Source organism: Brassica rapa, chromosome A05 (genome assembly GCF_000309985.2).
Source record: "Brassica rapa cultivar Chiifu-401-42 chromosome A05, CAAS_Brap_v3.01, whole genome shotgun sequence".
In the NCBI taxonomy this organism is placed as follows: Eukaryota; Viridiplantae; Streptophyta; class Magnoliopsida; order Brassicales; family Brassicaceae; genus Brassica; species Brassica rapa.
This window is the reverse complement of record NC_024799.2, coordinates 26241556-26261233: the sequence shown is the minus strand read 5'-3', so window position 1 is coordinate 26261233 and position 19678 is coordinate 26241556. Positions and strand designations below refer to the sequence as shown.

The window sequence follows — 19678 nt, the reverse complement described above, 5'->3', positions numbered from 1 at the left end:
TACTCTCAACACATATAACTTATAAGTTTGTTCTTAAGGTGTCACTCTCATATAACACATGATAGCAAAAACAAAAGCTTTTTTTTTTTTGAACTAATACAAGAATGCAAGACTGTATGTTTTTCTATTGGTAACGTCTCTCTTCAATATGTCTGCACAAGATTTGAAATCAAATTAGTAGTACAAGACATCAAAATTTTAAACAAAGATGTCTCTCTCTTTATATGAAGGTGTTTTGGCTCTTTCTCTTGGTCTCAGAACATCCATCTCTGGGAAGAAGGACTAGCAGCTCTAGGTCTAGGCACCGGTTTAAAAACCGGTTTCTCCGAACTATTATTCCTTTTCTTCATGATTGATGACACCGTTGGGCTGTAATAGTCATTACTCCTCTGAGAGGTTGCTCCTCCTTGTGAATGCATCTTATTATTCCCATGGACAAAGCTTCTTTGCTTCTCCAGCATTGCTCTTCTACCGCTCAAACTCTTCTGAGGCGTTCCCCATCTGCCGGAGGAGCTCACACAGCTTTGGCTCCTTCCAACACAGCTTTTTGCCGGAGGAGTTGGATAGTTTCGGCTCTCGGCTGTCTCTGCAGAGTACATTGTTGTCTCTTCCTCACTGCTGTATCCATGATTGTGGTGATATACATAGTGAGCTGCTTCTGGTGGTGGTGAGCTTGAGATGACCTCGCTGAGAGCGCCGTTCACTGAGCCTGTTGAAGCAATCTGCGCGTCTGATCCCTCTGATGCAATCTCAGCCTCTTCCACCATATGATTGCTTTGTTGTGGATAGTTGAGCTGAGGAAGATAGGTTGGGACTTTAGGTACACGTGGCGGGAAGTTGATATCCAAAAGATGGACTTGACCACCACCAGACTCCTTTCTTAAAGGGCTTGAAGTTAGCTTCGGTGATTCGTATATCTCAGGGGTTGGGATGCCTTGTGCATGAGTTGTAGAAGTAGTTAACTTTCTTGAGGTTTCTTCTTCTTCCTCAGGGGCGTTATGAGTTTGATCTCTGTTGTTAGATGAAGATGTTGTTCCAACAACATCAGCAGAGTCAGTCGGCTTGAAGACAGGGCGCATGGTGAACGAAGCACAAGAACGCTCACTCTTCTGACCAGAAGACATTAACCTAATGAGAGGCAGCTTAGGTTTACTCGTATGCTCATCCAAACTACCTTCCCAATGCTGATTCAGCCAGTCACAGATCACAGGCATGGGTATACCAAACTGCATCATCAGCGTCTTGTTGTTATCTTTCTTCAATGATGATGTGGAAGAAGTAGAAGTTGAGGCTGGTGATGTAGCTAGCTTCCTCGGATCGCAGATCATGAACGCTAGATTCCCTTGAACATCAAACCCAGCTGATCCAGGACTCCATACCATTTCATCGGTAGATAGTTTGATGAGATTGTCGGTAGCTACCACTAACTTCCCCTCACCAACCTTGAGCTCGTTCTGAGCAGCGTAGCCTAAAAGGTACACTACACTTCCCAAATCCAGGTTTGGCTTAGAACATGTCTTCAGGTAATGTGGCTGTTGTTGGGTTTGACTCTGAGAATTTGAGTCTCCACCATCAACAAGGTCTACACCAACTATGGTCAGATCAATAACTGAACTTGTGATGAAAAACCTGCAAGTAGCATCAAATAAAACCATTGGCCAAACTTACTTTATTTAGATAATAGATGAAGAATCATTATCAAACTTGAATTGCATTTTTAGATAATCAATGAACAAATGCAGAGAAACTTGTAAGGTTTCTTAAATAATTAACCACAAGGTGAAGCTAAAAATTTACTAGATTTAGCTATTAGATCCAGAATCATTATCATATAAACATAACTACAGTATAAAGTTTTCACCTTTATTTTCAAAATATCTGAATTGCATTTTTAGATAATCAATGAGCAAATGCAGAGAAACTTGTAAGGATTCTTTAATAATTAACCACAAGGTGAAGCTAAAAGTTACTAAATTTAGACATTAGATCCAGAATCATTACCATATAACTATACAGTACAAAGGTTTCACCTTTATTTCAAAAATATGAACTGCATTTTCAGATAATCAATGAACAAATGCAGAGAAACTTGTAAGGATCAATAATTAACCACACGGTGAAGCTAAAAGTTACTAAATTTAGACATGAGATCCATAATCTTTACCATACAAACATAAACTATACAGTTTAAAGGTTTCACCTTTATTTCAAAATATGAATTAGAGCCATTTTTATATAATCAGTGGACAAATGCAGAGAAACTTGCAAGGTTTCTTCAATAATTAACCACAAGGTGAAGCTAAAAAGTTACTAAATTTAGACATTAGATCCAGAATCATTACCATATACACATAAACTACAGTATAAAGGTTTCAGCTTTATTTCAAAAATATGAAATTAGAGCCATTTTTATATACGCATTTAGCTTTAAAAGTTTAACTGGATCGTGCAACCGACAATACAGGAGACAAAGAGAGTGGTGTGTGGGACCTGTGAGGGAAGAGAGCGGCGGCGACACCGTTCTGGAGGCGGACCTCGGCGGTTTCGGTGGCGGAGACGGAAGGGAGATTAAGGTGAGTGGTGAGAAGAAGATTCCGATGAATGAGGAACCCTGTTCCGGAAGTAACAGTACCGTTTGGTCCGGAGACGGAGATTCGAGCCATCGCCGGACCCTTGCCGGAGAAAATCGAACCTTTCATCTTCTCGCTTTTGCTTACTCCTTTGCAGAAGCACCAAGAGTCCAGTATCACTCCCATTCTCTCTCTATGACTCTTGATTCTGCAGATTCTGCTGTGAGATGGGTTTGTGTCGGATCTGGAAATATTAGGAGAGAAGTGTGAAATGGTGGTAATAATGGGATTATGGGGACATAACACATGTATGTGGCTGTCTCTGTTTAGGGCTGTAAAAACATCAACTTTGGTCTTTTGATGAAAGACCAAAAGACTAGAAGAGAAGGAAACTCAAAAGAACAAGTGTGTGAGAGAAACACGAGACGGGGGAATCGTGAAATGAGTAAAGAGATGAGCTTCTTTAAGCTGGACTTGTTCTCTTACCACTTTTGTTTTTTTTCTATTTAGATTATATTATTGTATAAAAAAATTGGAGAAAATGTTTTTTTTTTTGGGGTTCAAGTGTGCACTTTGTGAGAAGAAGCAAACAGAGGAAAAGTCTAGTGTGACAGGTTGGTCTTGGAGGATCTTCTTCCATGTGATGAACATGGATGGACCTTTTGCTTATTATGATTAAGCCAATTTTATAACAAGTAGTTGGTTTCACAACTTACATGTATGTAAACAAGACATGTAATTTACAACCAAAATTTTCAAACTATTTGTAAATTTTTAAGATTAGCCTATGAAAGTTCACAACTTATTTTTGTTTCAATTGGTGACCATAAAACATATTTTATGAACAAAACAATGGTAATATTTTTATTCCTCAGTTTTGATATCAATTATGTTGATTTTTTTTGTCAAATGACAGATACATGGATTCCACTCTATTCCTTTCATTTTTTTAAGGATGAAAAAAATCTCTTTCAATTTCGATGGGGAGTAAATTAAACATAAATTTTTATAATTCTATTTTTTGTTTCTTCAAAATTATTATTATATTTATTTTTCTGTTCAATTAAAGGTCACCACTTGAAGTTGACTAGTCATTTTTAAAAATTCACATTTTTTTTGTTCAAAAACAAAATTTACAACATAAATTTGCAAAATATTTTTTTCTATCCAAATACTCCTCCATAAGGCCCATAACAATGAGGTGCTGTTCGTTTGCTCAGTCAACTGATCCATCCGGGTGAAGGTGAATGTCGCTGTTCGTTTAGTGTAATTAACCGGTACATCCAGATGGATCACCTGGGTGAGTTTCGAAAACTCAGCTGAACTTTTTTTAAAAAACTGGCTGAGTCTTCAAGATGCATCCAGCTGCAGCTGATTCAGTCAAAAACGGTCAATGACAAAAATAACCCTGCTACACATAACCCTAAAGCTTCACTCTCATCCCTCACGTAACTCTCTCTTGGCGGCTCATCTCTTCTCCTCCGACATCTCTCCGGCGAGCTCTCATGTCGACCTCTCCGATCTCTCTCTCCGGTGACCTCTCTCTCCGGTGAACTCTCTCTCTCAGGCTCCGGCGATCTCTCTCTCTCTGGCTCTCTCTCTCTCTCTCTCTCTCTCAGGCGTTCTCTCTCTCAGTCCCTCTCTCCGGCTCTCTCTCTCTCTCTCTCAGACGCTCTCTCTCTCTCAGACGACCTCTCTCTCTCTCTCAGGTAAGAGTTTCTAAGCATATGTTGTGGGTTTTGTTTGCATCTGTAGATTGTTCATAGATTGTTCTGATGTAGTTTTCTGTGTTTGTTCTCTCTCTCTCTCAGGCTCCAGAGACCTCTCTCTCTCAGTCTCTCTCTCCGGCTCTCTCTGTCTCTCTCTCAGGCGCTCTCTCTCTCTTCTCAGGTAAGAGTTTCTAGCTCTAGTTTCTATATCCTATAAGTTATGTTGTGGGTTTTGAGTAGTCTTTGTGTTTGTTCTCTCTCAGGTTCTCTCTCTCACAGGTTCCAGAGACCTCTCTCTCTCTCTCAGTCTCTCTCTCTGGCTCTCTCTGTCTCTCTGAGTCTCAGGCGCTTTCTCTCTCTCAGACGCTCTCTTTCTCTCTTCTCAGGTAAGAGTTTCTAGCTCTAGTTTCTATATCCTATAAGTTATGTTGTGGGTTTTGAGTAGTCTTTGTGTTTGTTCTCTCTCAGGTTCTCTCTCTCACAGGTTCCAGAGACCTCTCTCTCTCTCTGGCTCTCTCTGTCTCTCTCTTACAATGACATCCATCCCTGGAACTGATGTGAGTATCTTCCCCTCTAATCTCTTATTTGATCTCGGTTTTGTCAAATGCTTTTCTTATTGTCTTGAATCTTCAAATAAGAATCTTACATGGAGTGAAGAACAAACACGCTTCTTTCTTACAATGGCTCTTCACAATTTTATCAGAGATTCAAACCATGAGGATTGTGATTTTGCACATTGGAAAAGAGTGGAAGAATATGAACATCACGGGGATGAAGATGATCATGTTGCATACGTACCAGCTGGAGATAGAGTCATGGAAGCTATGCGAGATTCCATTACTGAAGAGATGGCGAGAGGACGTCGACTTCCATACTAGATGTAAGTTGTTTGATAAGTAGTTGTTTGATGGTGTCTTTTGAAGCTCTCTCTCTTTGGGCTTTGTAATGTGAATTGATTATTCCTTTGTGGCAAATGCTTATTCTCGTTTTTTTACTTCTTTTTTGTGACTAGAAGCAAGCTGTGAAGAAGGATTTGTTTCAGCTGTTTGCTGAGAAAGTTAGAGACCACAAGGGGTTGAAATCAAGATGGGCTGTTATGGAGCTCACGTGTGGGTTTGTAGTTTTGTTTCTCTCTTCTTTCTGTTCACTTTTAGTATGGGTTTGTAGTTTTGTTTCCTTTGGACCAATTGATAATGCAAACTTATTAACCTTTTATGTTTAAGTTTTTATTTACCATGATCTATTTAAAGTTTTTGAGACTATCTTATCTTTATTTATTTTTGGAATTGGTTTTGAGTTATCAATATATCAAAACTATTGTTGGATTTTAGTGTGTTAAAATTTATCATATATCAAACAATTGTTAGACTTTTATTTAAATATTTTAATCAAATTTGCAAAATTATAGTCATTATTTATAATTTCATTGTCTTATTTTCATTAAAATAAATTTATGAATTTTAAAACAAGAATTTTAAAATTATTTTGTTGTAATTGTAATTTAGATAAGATATTAAAATTAACATGATTAATATAAATAATAATCATGATTTAAGAGTAAGATATAGATAAATTAAATACATGTCTATTTTAGTCATTTTGTCATCAACTACATCTGGATGCAAATGTAAGTTCAAAACAAATGAACAAACGAACGCAGCTGCATCCGGATGCTTCATCTAGATGCACTTTCCAAATGTACAAACGAACAACACCCAGGTAGAACATCTGACTGATCCATCTGACTGATCCATCTGGATGCACCTTACAGATGTACAAACGAACAGGGCCTGACTCGCAAAACCTTTTTACTGAGGGCCTCGCTTAACCCCAAGGGTGTAATAGTCATATCACCTAAAGAAGCTTTCATCCTAACCCCGACACTGGATAAGCTAAACCAATTACCCAAACAGATCATTTCCAGTTCCAGAAACTACCACGATTCGCAAACCCTAATTCAAATCAAATTCACCGGAGACTTTTCACACGCGCCATGGCATCCGCCGTAGGAGGAGGCAGCGACGTAGAGGTCGGATTCGCGAAGCTCCAAGGCGAGGATTTCGAGTACTACATGCAGTCATACTCCATCATGCTCGGCCGCAACTCCAAGAAATCCACCGTCGACGTCGACCTCTCCTCCCTCGGCGGCGGGATGAACATCTCCCGCAACCACGCGCGGATCTTCTACGACTTCACGCGGCGCCGATTCTCCCTCGAGGTCCTGGGGAAGAACGGCTGCTTCGTCGAAGGCGTCCTGCATCTCCCCGGGAACCCTAACGTGAAGCTAGACTCGCAGGATCTGTTGCAGATTGGGGATAAGGAGTTTTACTTTTTGCTTCCGGTTCGGAGTATCCTGGGCGGGCCGGTGGGGCCCAGGCATCATGTCTCTGGAGGAGGAGTGGTTCCGTACCAGAGTTATCATTCGGGTGGGGGCTCTAAGAAGAGTGGGAGGAGTAGAGAGTTTTATGATGATGATGATGATGATGAAGACGAGGAGGAGGAGGATGAGGAGGTTGTTAGGGGGAGTGGGAAGAAGATGAGGAGAGATGAATATGCTTCCACTGGTATAAACTAAAATCGTTTATGTTTAAAGTTTTAATCTTTATTAGCTTAATGCTTACGTGGCGGGTGCTCGGCATTTGATTAGATAAAGTTGTTAGAAGTTGGGTTTGGATGATAGTGATACTATGGTATTGTATCTGCTTTGATGTGTGTAGAGAAGAAGAGAGAGGGGAGAGGGAAGATAGATCGTGAAGCTGATGATCAGCAAGTTTTGCTTCTGGAGGAGAAGGATGTTGTGTCATCTGTTGCAACTGTGCTTTCTGATTTGTGTGGTCCTGGAGATTGGATGCCTATGGAGAAACTTCACTCGGTGGTTAGTGACTGCTACTTATTATTATCCTGTCTTCTTTTAGTACAGGACCTAGCACGGGTTTTCTACTGTCGGAAAACACTATGTTTCCTTCATGTTATTAGGTCTATAACAACGTATACAAGTTCATGAGAATATCTATCCTTAGTAATTATTGGTAGTATTAATCCATTGAAGCCAATCTTGTATGGTCTCTATGTAGGACTTAGTGTGAGTCTAGGATCTTACCAGTCTTCCAACGTAATCCATAACAAACTTTTGTACGACCCTTAGAAAGTATAGAGATATTTGCTCCATAGTTCGTTACAGAGTTTCATTCTGTTTTCATAAACCAATTCTATTTGTGATGCAATATACTGGTAATGCATCGTATTGATTTGGTCTGTGACAGATATTAAAGAAGTATGGAAACATATGGCATCACAGTCGAGTAAGAAGGTACTTGGCGCAAGAAGACTGGGCAATCCCTGAAGCAAATGGTAAACCATGGTACGGGTTGTTGATGCTGCTGAGAAAATACCCGGAGCATTTCGTAATCAACACTAGATCCAAAGGAAGAGTTACGCTAGAATTTGTATCCCTCGTTTCCCTACTCTCATGAAAAACTGTAATCACCAACATGAATGTGCTTTGTTCTGCTAGATTGAGGATTATTGTTATATCTTTTGATTGTCTCCCACGAACTGAGTGTATAAACGGGGTCGCTTAAGCTTTTCTACCTCATCTTCACATTATCTTGACAATGAAGTTAAAATTTAAAACGCCCTTAGAATTTTTCTCTTCATCTTTGACAAAAACAAGCAATCCGGGCATATCAGAAAAAGAACGACGTTTAAATTGGAAATAAGTTTATGGGCCGGACAAGGCCCATAGATAGTGGCCCAAACTGGTTCAAGAAGATGGTCATGAGCCGACAATATAAAATGGTTGAACGTGGGGATCTTTAGGGTTACCGTCAGTTCATTTTGCAGCCATCTGAGTTGGAAGCTACCAGAGATTTGATCGAAAAGATGATTTACGATGTCAACTCCGTTCTCTTCAAATCCTTCCTGAGCTCGAAGTTCTCTACCGACAAAAGGTACAAACACTTTTCTCTCTTTCTTTTGTCTGATCCAAAAAGAAAGTGATTAGCCAATTTTGTTTCTAGGATCTGAAGATGTTAAATGTTAGTTGTCTTTTTTTTTAGCTATGTCAATTTAGTGATGTTACTGATCTCATCGTGTGTATGGTAAATATAGGAGAGGCGAGGACAAGCCAAGAGATCAGAAGCCCAAAGCCAGCGACAACAAACCTGTGATGAATGAATAAGATTTATCCTATGTTGTTATGTAACGTTTCTATGTTCTGAAAACATTTTCAGTTTCAATGGTTCATCTTTAATTATTTAGCTTTTGATCGAATCCAGTTTCATATATGCAAAAGTCGAATTGAAGAAATCCAATTCACCAAAATAAAAAACGTTCCCAGTTCAAAATAATTCAGACCAATCTTGTCATAACAGCAACCACTTAAACCTTGCTAGTTTTTGGTTTACTCACAGAATGTTGTCTTCCTTGTTCGTGAATCGTTCTCTGTTCCCGGAATAACCTGATTCTCAAGCACTCAAAAGAGTTGATACCTGTTGTACCCAACAGTTCACTTCTATCTTCACCTCGCTTCTTCCCCACGTGAACTCTTCTCCTATCAGTAAGATTTATGCAAGCGCTACTTAAATCAATCCAACAGTTGTGTAATTGTTGCTACAAAAGATAAAAATCGAATCCCCAGAGTTAGTCCAAGTCCAAAGTTACTGTCACAGTTCTTGAAGTGTTTTCTACACAAGTTTTAGTGTTTGTTTCCAACTACAATACCACCTCTTTCTGTTGGGCTATGTGGCAAATAACTTGCTAATCTGGCTCAATATCATTTGGGCTATGACAAAAAATCTTATGGGCCTTAAGTTAAATTTTTAGAACTCCACTGATCCTCTTTGCTTCCCTATTCTCGTATGTTCTTTATTTTTAGATGCCCTGCTATCGGTTCATCTATTCAGCCTCGGTAGAAACACATTCTGAAGATGCAACAAGAACGAAGTCAAAAAAAAAAAAAAAAAAAGATCCAACAAGAACCATGTAATGTTAAAGAAAATACGAAAGAGAGATTAATTGCTACGATATTTTTATGTTACGTGATAGTGGACATGTTGGTGTCGGTTACAAATATGATTAATTATCAAGTCTATAAATCTCAGATTATCAATTAGCGTTTACCATTTGATCTTAGTTCGTTTCTATTACCATTGGTTAAAAAACACAGCGTGGAATAGCAAGTCTACCACGTGAAACACGTGAATCTCGAGCACGAGATCGACTTTGATTTAGACTCGTAGTTGGCTACTGCTAAGAAAAGGTCCCACACTATCTTGATCTCCAAACGAATCATCACCGTAGAGGGACCTACGCGAGAGCTAGTTGGGGCAAGTGACATACAGACAAACTAATTTTCATTAATTTTACTAGAGATTGAAGAACTCAAATAATTTAATCGCTAATGTCCATGCGTATTTGGTTGGAAACTTTGTTATCTTATATGGTGTGTGCCTCCACATGTTATGATATTTGCTAGATCAGCTAGCCTCTGGTATAAACTATTCTTAAAAAATATTACCTGAGGTAGGTAAGAGTAATACCCACTACTTTCTCATTTTAAACTATTCCACGCAATTTCTATAGACAATCATACAAATTTTGGTTGTTGAGCTTTTTTTTTTAATTTGATTTGTTTCAAAACTTATCAATGCCATCAACTGTGTAGTAAAAACTCGAAGTTGTTTTTTTTTTCTCTGTATGTGATCTTCTTTAACGATGTATGTAGTATCCCGATCCAATCAATGACAAAATAAGAAGATAATATAAATTTAAGGATCTCGCCATGTTAATATGCTATCAAACCAACAAACATATATAAACAAGTTGGTGTAGCTAGCACCGAACAATAAAAAGATACGGAAACAGAACCATTGTTACTGCGAACATCAAGGTTTTAACCACGGATAAAGGTTGATAAAAAAAAAAAACAAAAACCACGGATAAAGGTTGGTTTTTGTTTCGTGTTTAACATAGTGAATAAAACGAATTCCACCAACATCGTTACAGAAATAAACTAAAATTAGATTAGAAAAGAGAAGCGATATCTAAGAATTTAATTATACATGCAAAGTTTATCATAACTCAGAAGTTTTAGAGTGATGTAGGTCAAAAACTCTAAAGCTTCTGAGATAGATACTCACTTAAGAAAATATTATTCTAAAAACTTCATGTATTATTTATGAAATATTTATGGTGATATTTTTCTAATAATCATAGATTTGTGCATGTGGAATAGTTTCTGGTGAATATACACATGTCACGAGAAGAATTTCATAATGGAGTTGCTTGAAGAGTTTTTTTTTCTTTGCTAAAAAGAGTTGTTCATAATAATTGTAGTTAGTTGCATCGGATCGCAATCGTATCATTATATTATTAAATCATACTACAAGGGATACTAAAACAATAACAGATTATGAAAGTTTTAACAAAAAAAGGCATATGGCGCACACAGACAAAAAAAGGACTGTCTTTTTCTCAAATATTGAAGTACCTTTGCTTATTACAGGAACAAAATAATTTCTATTAGCTTTATAACTTTATCTAATATGTAAATGACACTAAAATGGCATACGTGTATAATGACATAATATTATAAATTAAACACGACAATTTCTGTATTACATGGGGGATCGCAACGAAATCAAATCTTCTTCCTGTTTTCTTTTATATGTTCGGTAAAATATCTTGATCACTCAACAGGATTGGTTTTATCATATATTTATCATTTAAATAATAAACACTTTCACTATATATATCAAATCCAAGGAAAAGAATTGTGTAGTCAATCATCCTTTCTTCTCCCATGGATACCTCAGGTACTTCCTCGTTATGCTTGACTTCATTGCATAACAAAACCTCTTTCTAATACATTTGATCATTGCAAACAAACCTACATTAATGTATATCAGTATCAATGCTCTTCTGCTATTGATTTGGCAATCTTTCTTCCCCAAAACATGCTTGGTTCTATTTTCTCAAAAGGAAAATAAACTAAAGTATGTTTGATTCCATAGTTTTACAATGACACGTGGCCCGTATAGCTTTGCAAAGAGAGGATTAACTCTTAAGCATTTTAGAAAGTTTTGTTAATAGTTTTTCTTTCTTCCTGCACCATGGCTTTCTCAGTGGGTCGAGGAAGATAAAGCTAAATTATTCCACTTAATTGTAAATCTATATTGCGTCCATACTAGCCCGTTTTCAAGTTTAAGATATTCTTTTTGTGGATTCGGATTTTTGTTTTGTTTTTTTTTTCTTTCTTTCTGAAACTATAGTTTTTAGTTCTTTTGAATTTTTATAATATCATATATTTATTTTTGAAACATATGTCACTTTTGAATGCTTTTGTTGTACTACTACTCTATACTGCCTATTTATAGCAAGAGCGCATATCCTGATTTTATTCGCCTTTTCTCCGATAGCGACACTTTCCCTTTCGACTGATATTGCTTTTATTATTCTGCATCTATCCCATCTTGAACGCTTTTGTTATCACTTATTAGATATGTAAGCTTACCACAAAAAAAATATAATACTAATGAAAAAAAAACATTAAAAATATAATGTGAGATCTGATTCGAAAGGAATCCGGTTATTGGAGAATACATACTCAATTCAGGATAATTTAATTAATTAGAACCCGGTAGGTGAGTAAAAAACAATCCACTAAAGTAAATAAAAAAACATGCTAAAGGAACATTAGGACAAAACAAACGTGAGTTAGGTGAAAGAGATCGAAAAAGGGACGATCAGACAGAAAATCTTGGAGGACAGAACAAGATATAGTAAAATAGTTTCCTTTTTTTTGTTTGGTCTCGCAAGATGCTCTGATGACAATTACGCTTTATAATACTCGAGAAGTTACATAATAATAATAATAAAAATAAAACATTATCATGATACTATTTTTTAAATCGATTTATGCGAATCCACATAATAACTGGATCAACGGCAACCCATCGTTTCTTCCCACCCGCGTATTATCCCTCGTCTTCTCAAAAAATTTTCCGATTAGTTTTCCCAGAAACGAAAAATCTGTTTTTTTTTTCTAGTGGAGACGATTCATCGTGGTGCTGAATTTTACTGGACATCTGGAAAAAATTTCAATTTTTTCAAAATTATTTTGAATCGCTTATTGTCTCTTTTTTTTCTTTTGTTTCCTTGTCGATTGAATCCGTTTGGTGTTCTGTTTCTTTCTTCTTCTTCTTCTTCTTCAATGGGAGCATTAGATGAAGGACGTTTGAATCTAGAGCTTGAGACTGGAATCAAAAACGCCTGCATTGATCTCGCTTTCGAGCACCAACCAGAGACTTTAGCCATCCAAGACGCTGTCAAGCTTCTCCTCCAAGGCCTTCACGAGGATGTCAACAGAGAAGGCATCAAAAAGACTCCTTTCCGCGTCGCCAAGGCCCTTCGTGAAGGCACCAGAGGTTTACTACATTCACATACACAACATTTGCTTCTTTTAAGTTATTGATGATAGTATTGAAGTTGTGTTTTAATGCTTCAGGTTATAAGCTAAAGGTGAAGGAGTATGTACAGAGTGCTCTGTTTCCAGAAGCAGGGCTAGAAGATGGCATTGGACAAGCGGGAGGAGTTGGAGGACTCGTCGTCGTTCGAGACCTCGACCACTACTCTTACTGTGAGTCTTGCTTGCTTCCTTTTCACGTCAGGTGCCACGTGGGTTACGTCCCATCTGAGCAGCGTGTTTTGGGACTTAGCAAGTTCTCCAGAGTCGCTGACGTTTTCGCCAAGCGGCTCCAGGAGCCCCAGGGTTTGGCTGATGATATATGCTCTGCTCTCCACCACTGGGTCAAACCCTCTGGCGTCGCTGTTGTTCTGCAGTGCTCTCACATTCACTTCCCATGCTTGGACGTAAAGTCTCCAAGCGATAATGGGTTTGTGAAGCTCATGGTTTCCTCCGGGTCAGGAGTTTTCGACGACGAAGGGTCGAGTCTTTGGGGTGAGTTCTTGAGTTTCTTGAAGCTCAAAGGCGTAAAGACGGAAGCTTTGTGTGGCTCTGTGAAGAAAGAGTGGTGTCCTAGCGTTAAAACCTCGTCTGAAGAAGAAGATCCTGAGATGGTTTCCGCGGTTGTTTCGATTCTCAAGTCGTTAGGAGAAGATCCGTCGAGGGAAGGGCTCATTGCTACACCCTCTAGGTTCCTCAAGTGGATGATGAACTTCCAAAACGTTAACCTCGAGATGAAGCTTAACGGCGTTAACGGCGTTAACGGCGTCAAAGCCAACGGCGAGGTCAAGCTGCACTGTGAACTGAACTTACCGTTTTGGTCAATGTGTGAGCATCATTTGCTTCCTTTCTACGGAGTTGTTCACATTGGCTACTATTGTGGTGAAGGATACAGCCACAAGTCATTGATGAAGTCTATTGTACACTTCTATGGGTTCAAGCTTCAAGTGCAAGAGAGGATGACGCGTCAGATAGCTGAGACGCTATCGCCTCTCGTTGGTGGGGATGTGATTGTTGTAGCGGAAGCAGGGCATACTTGTATGATCTCTAGAGGGATTGAGAAGTTCGGAAGCAGCACTGCTACTATTGCTGTTTTGGGTCAGTTTTCAAATGATGGTTCTGCAAGAGCCGAGTTTCTAGACAAGATCCATGCAACGGCTGCCTTGAAGGCAGATGCAAGCTCCCCATTTTGAGTGGGTTTTTTTGTTTGTTTGGTATCAATAATCACTTCGAAGTTTCGAAACTAAGGAAGCGATTTGATTTCTTGGTTATTGATTCTTCTTCTATCAATCATGTTAAGATGTGTCATTCTCTTTATAATAAATAGAAAGAGATCTTGTGAACCATTATACATTCTACTATTGGGATTTGTTTCCAGGAAATAGATGATTTGGAATGTTATCAAGTCATTGAACATTTTAAAACTAATCTTAATAAGGAAAAATATCGAAAATTGAGGTTATGGATCTATGTATAATAGTTTTTTAAAGTTTGGGGTCAAGACAAGTATAGGTAAAACCAACCATGTTTAGATTAAACAAGCAAAACCGAAAGAAAAAAAACTAAAGTGCATATATAGGAGCACTTGGTACGACTCTCTTGGGTTGTAACAAGCGCTGATTAATAATTGAGCAACACAAGATTATTAAATGAATAGCACACGCCAATGCTCCAACAACATTGACTACCTGTCCCATACACAAACCCAAAAAGGAAAAAACGTTACAAACACCAAAATCTCTTAAAGAAAATCAATTAAAAAAAGATTTTTCCAAAGAAAATGAAGGCACTTACAAGAACGTAGACGTCAATCTTGTAAATCACAGAATAAGCAATCCAAATTCCAGCGTTGATAAAGTTAACAAATGAGAACCAAAATGGCAGATACCTACAGCGAAATTGTTCCCCGTCAACCTTTGTTTGCTATCGTTTCACACATTAAACAAAACAAAAAAAGAAGTTAATGAAAACTCATAACTATCAATTAGGAAGAAAGGAGAGCTCATACCAGGGCTAGTAAAACATGCATAATAATGGTGTAAACGGTGCAAAAAACTCCGATTAGTTTACGTCTTGCCGATACGTTTTCAAGGATCAAAAGAGTATTCGCATAGAAAAAAAAGGAGCGAACTAATCTCAACTATAAGACATGCCCCAGTGGCCTGCATCTGAAGATAACCAACAACATAAACATTAGGGATCAAAATCAATAATACAATAATGATTAAGAGATTTAAGCATTAATGATGGAACTTACACGTTCTAAATCTAGATCTTTGTAACAGTAGATAAAAAATACAACCAAGTAGATCACTTCGATTACAAGCCCAACGCCATTACTGGTGGTGACGAGAATGCTATCCTTTTGAACAAGTGGGAGACCATACAAAATCCACAAGCTACATTTCATCACCATCGCTACATGACGATGTTGTTGAAAATCCACATCCACTGATTCATTCTTGTAAATTTGTATAAACTTTGGCCTGTATATGCAGATGTTTGTGAATATAATTATAATAATCCTTTTATGAATCCGTGAAAGAAACAATGGTCCTGGATCAAGCCAGATAAATAGTATCAGTAAACAGCTAAACTAAGCTAAGTAAATTTGCTTACTACATCCGTCATTGGATTAACATCGATTAAAGTTCCTCCAAAACATAAATAATATATAGCTTCATTCAACTACTGCTACAAGCCTACAACTACAGTACTGTCTCCTTCCGGTATAAGTAAATATTAAATATACGAAATTACACATAAGATAAGAGAATCATATTCATTGTATAAATAGAGAAGCAGAACGTACCAACGATTCCGATGATTGTACGAATTTCTTTCGCATTCATTGTGAAACTCGTTGAAAGATTAGATGGGTGAAGCAAAACGATGAGAGTAGTTATATGACAGAGAAAGAAACAAATTCGGTAATTAAATAACAAAAAATTAAAACCTAAGTCCCATAGCAATAGGAAATCGTATATATTTGGTAATATCTGATCACTTTAATTAAATATAAAAACCAAAATAAATAATCCTGAATTTAATTTCTTAATAGTAATTATTTTTCCTTTTTTCTTTAATTCAAGAAGTTTTCAGGCAAATCTCATAATCTTTTTAGACCAATAACAAGCTCCTGTTATTAAATCCACCTGCAGCTGCTCAGCCTCAAGCCTGGAACCTGTTCCCTTAGGGCAGATGACTTTACCAATAGAGTTATCAGCTTTGAGTTAAAAAAAATTTCTATAAGAATGTAAATCCCAACCTAAAAATTCAAGTTTTATAAGATATAAATGAAAAATGAAAAGCTCATAACAATAATGAAAAAGGTGTTTCCACCTCTTTGCCGGAAACCCAAATATTGTAAATAGTTTCTCCCAGCGCAAATCGAATCCGGATCGCAGAAATTACAGCCGCAACCCCTTTACCACTAGAACTGATTCGTTCTGGTAAATGGCATTGGAATGTAAATATGATAAAATAATGAAATATAAATTATAAAGCTTTATCCCAATCATGTCTAGGTATCCAGAGCGTGAAAGTATATCCCATTCGATGAAGCAATCTATTAACAATAAAGATGAAGTTTTAATTACTTGGATTCCAAGATTAATAATTTTGACCAAGGGAAAATTATGTGTACAAGATATGTATTAGTGGGTAAATTACAAAGTGTTGTTCATATTGGATATAGTTGCGCCGAAGGATCCAACCCCAAGTCACTCATGAAGTCTATTGTACACTTTTACAAGTTCAAGCTTCAAGAGGATGACTCATCAGATAGCTGAGACACTATCACCTCTTTGTTGGTGGGGATGTGATCGTAGTAGCCGAAGCAGGGCATACTTTTATGATCTCTAGAGGATTGAGAAGTTTGGAAACAGTACTGTTACTATTGCAGTTTTGGGTCTGTTTTCGAATGATAGTTCTGCAAGAGTAATGTTTCTAGACAAGATCCACACTACAGCTGAAAGAAGATGCAAGCTCTCCATTTTGAGTGGGTTTTCTTGTTTGTTTGTTGTCTTTTGTTTTGTTTGGTATCATAATCACTTTGAAGTCTCAATACAAAGGAAGCAATTCAATTTATTGGTTATTCATTCTTCTTCTATCTATCATGTTAGATGTGTTATTCTCTTTATATCTTGTGAGCCATTCTACGTACTACTATTTGAATTTGTTTTAGAAAATCGATAGATTTGGAATGTTATCAAGTTATTGAACATTTTTAAAATAATCATGTCGAAAATTTGGGGCTATGAATCTATGTATAATAGTTCTTTAAAGTTAAGGTCAAACCGGATGCTTCATCCAGATATGCCTAAAACCAACCATGTTTAGATTAAACAAGCGAAACTGAAAAGAAACTTCATACAACAAGGGAACTTGGTACGACTCTCTTGGTTAATAACAAGCATGGAACAGTTGAGCAACACAAGATTATTAATTGATTATCACACGCTTATGCTCCAAAAAAATTGGAGAGGGAGATGTTTAATGTCGATTTAAGGACTCATCAACTAGAAAGGTGAAGTTTCATCAAAATATCGTTGCATAGAAATAAATAAGATTTTGAAATCTAAAACCATTCCAAAGCTGTCATATTGTTTATGGGTATTTTCTATGAGAACATTCATATATTTATGTATGTATATTTGTTTGGAAACAAATGAAAAAATAATCCAAAAGGTTTACATAGGCGAATTTAAGTTCTGTAACATAGTAATTAAGCTTGTAATCATGTTATCACTATACAATCATCTCATTTTATCAAATGTAACTCAATAGAATATAATATGTAAATGCAAGCCATAATGATAGCACCTACGCAATAATTTAATCAAAACCTAAACGAATACGACAAATACTATTTGAATGGTAATGTGGGATATATATATGTTTCTGAACTTATTTCTAAAAGAAATGACTACATATGTGTAATAACAAGTAAAAAAATAATCCAAACATTTTTAGTGCATTTATGTGGTTTTCAAGTCTTGAGGAAACTAGACACGGTACAATCCAATTCAGTCCTATCATCGAAAATCTTCTTGGGAAAATCATTGTAGACATTATCATACACGACTGCGTGGCCTTCTCGATCATGTCCGTAGATGAAAATCGAAGTAGGATGATCCACCACAGACTGCCCTTGACAAAGTTCTTTGATTCTCATAGTCGTTCTCCACTTCAATGTATTCTTGAGCATCTTCAATGATTTCTTCACACTGAAATCCTTAGCACTTAGAAATTTCATTAAAATTACTTGACTTTTTTCTTCTTCAAGCAAGAAGATCTTCCACATCTCTTTTTCCAGTTCACCATTAGAATTTAAATTCCCCCGCACCAAAGGCATCAATTCTATAAGAGACTTCTTCTTTGAGACAGTTAGTTTTTCTATAACTTTCGGCTGCTGTGAGGCTGAGACTGTGTTGTCCGAACCTGTAACCCTCTGATGCTTCTGAAACCCTTCCATCTGAGATTGAGATTGTCTCGTATGAGGCAAGTCTATAGCACCCGTCAGGTTTTTTATCATCATAAAAGAGAGAGAGAACTAGGCTCACTGTCTCTGGTACATTATTCTCGTCCTTGATTGTGGGAAGTAGAAATCTCAACAATCCAGTAACATGCGGGGAAAGCTTGTTGATTGTTGAGCCATCCAAAATCGATTCATAAGCACTAATAGCAGCCTCCCGGTGTCGCCAGCTCCCAATCTCCAATATGTTCTCACGAATAAATGGAATTGCAATATGTACTATTTCATCTCCACTCATTCTGCTAACGAGGCAAATGTATTTCCTTGCAGCCATAGATATGCGCATCTTTACCCTCTTCAGACTTCCCCAGTTTTTCTAGCAACATAGGAACTAAGTGTGGAAGAGCCTTCTTAATGAATTGGGGAAAGGATGAGTCACCACTATCAGGACTTTCATGCTGACAGTGTATCTCAAAATCACAGATGGAACTCTAGAACTCAAAATCATGTTCTGTCTCTTTTTTTTTGAGTAATATGTAAAATTTAGTTTTAGCAAAACAGATCCTGGCAGACGAAACTGCATTTATTGTACCACTAAACAACGTTTGATCGTTTTAATTAAAAGTTATGTTTCAAAAAAAAAACAAAGCGAAAAGATCGACCTTTTTCCTCTTTCATAAATAACACAGTCTCTTTTTTTTGAGTAATATGCAGTTTCATGCTGACAGTGTATTTCAAAATCATGTTCTATTTCTAGTAGCTAAGGCTATAGAAAATACTTTATCTGAAAAAGAAAAAAAAAACTTTTTCTGAATAAATTTTACATATTACTCAACAAAAAAAAAAGATACCATGTTATTTATGAGAGAGGGAAAAAGGTCGATCCTTTTCCAAAAAACGAACATTTTTCAAAAAATTGCATATTTCATCTGCAACAAAATAAATTACATGTATACATTTTATTCGGCCTTAAAGACCTGAACTAAAACGATCCAATAAAGATTTGGTTTAGAGTGGATACAAATCATATCATTTTTACCCCCATTAAATCTCATAATGAAAGATTTGTGGGTTTTAACCTAGACCTAAAAAGGTAAAAAATGGATCAAAATTTTAATCATTTTTGCCTAATATCTAATTCAGGTATATGACTTTGGATGTAAATGCTGGTATAAGGTAAAATCGACCCGGATCACCTTAAACTATATTCAAAATTTATAAAATAGACCAAAAATTTATCAAGTAACCAAGCCAAAATATATGAAAATGATCCAAAAAATATTCAAAACACTAAAATTTACAAAGAAACTAACCTAGAAACATAAAAATTCAAAAAAATTACCCAAAAGATCCAAAATATTTCAAAGAAATCGACATGAAAACATGAAAAATACCTAAAAATAATTCATAAGACCCAAAAATCAAACCAAAATCGTTTATATTTGAATATTGTGGTTTT

The 19678-nt window shown here is 36.8% G+C and overlaps 4 protein-coding genes and 1 long non-coding RNA gene across 7 annotated transcripts; 3 read left to right on the top strand and 2 right to left on the bottom strand.

Annotated features, from left to right (window-relative positions):
- Window positions 1-59: 59 nt before the first annotated feature.
- Window positions 60-3562, bottom strand: LOC103870689. Its single transcript, XM_009148848.3, has 2 exons — window positions 2491-3562; window positions 60-1629 (listed from the first exon to the last, which is right to left on the bottom strand). The coding sequence occupies exons 1-2, from the start codon at window positions 2754-2756 to the stop codon at window positions 255-257; spliced, it is 1641 nt and encodes a 546-aa protein (XP_009147096.1). The 5' UTR covers window positions 2757-3562; the 3' UTR covers window positions 60-254.
- Window positions 3563-6097: 2535 nt separating this feature from the next.
- Window positions 6098-7912, top strand: LOC103870688 (FHA domain-containing protein FHA2). Of its 2 annotated transcripts, none has more exons than XM_033291343.1 (3): window positions 6098-6843; window positions 6997-7074; window positions 7528-7622. In XM_033291343.1, exons 1-3 carry the CDS (start codon window positions 6273-6275, stop codon window positions 7620-7622), a joined length of 744 nt encoding a protein of 247 aa, XP_033147234.1. In that variant the 5' UTR covers window positions 6098-6272. The 2 variants fall into 2 exon arrangements, with proteins under 2 accessions (XP_033147234.1, XP_009147095.1); XM_009148847.3 differs by having other exon boundaries at window positions 6166-6843; window positions 6997-7154; window positions 7543-7912.
- A 196-nt stretch (window positions 7913-8108) lies between these two features.
- LOC103870686 (wound-induced basic protein) lies at window positions 8109-8544 on the top strand. Its single transcript, XM_009148846.3, has 2 exons — window positions 8109-8229; window positions 8390-8544. Exons 1-2 carry the CDS (start codon window positions 8162-8164, stop codon window positions 8457-8459), a joined length of 138 nt encoding a protein of 45 aa, XP_009147094.1. The 5' UTR covers window positions 8109-8161; the 3' UTR covers window positions 8460-8544.
- A 230-nt stretch (window positions 8545-8774) lies between these two features.
- LOC103870684 (GTP cyclohydrolase 1) lies at window positions 8775-14152 on the top strand. The gene is made up of 3 exons (XM_033291339.1): window positions 8775-12423; window positions 12479-12705; window positions 12786-14152. Exons 2-3 carry the CDS (start codon window positions 12492-12494, stop codon window positions 13934-13936), a joined length of 1365 nt encoding a protein of 454 aa, XP_033147230.1. The 5' UTR covers window positions 8775-12423; window positions 12479-12491; the 3' UTR covers window positions 13937-14152.
- Window positions 13945-17373, bottom strand: LOC103870685. 2 transcript variants are annotated; one of them, XR_004458087.1, is made up of 3 exons: window positions 14752-17373; window positions 14538-14666; window positions 13945-14431 (listed from the first exon to the last, which is right to left on the bottom strand). It is a non-coding gene; the product is annotated as an uncharacterized LOC103870685 (long non-coding RNA). The 2 variants fall into 2 exon arrangements; XR_004458086.1 differs by having other exon boundaries at window positions 13945-14666.
- Between the last annotated feature and the right edge of the window lie 2305 nt (window positions 17374-19678).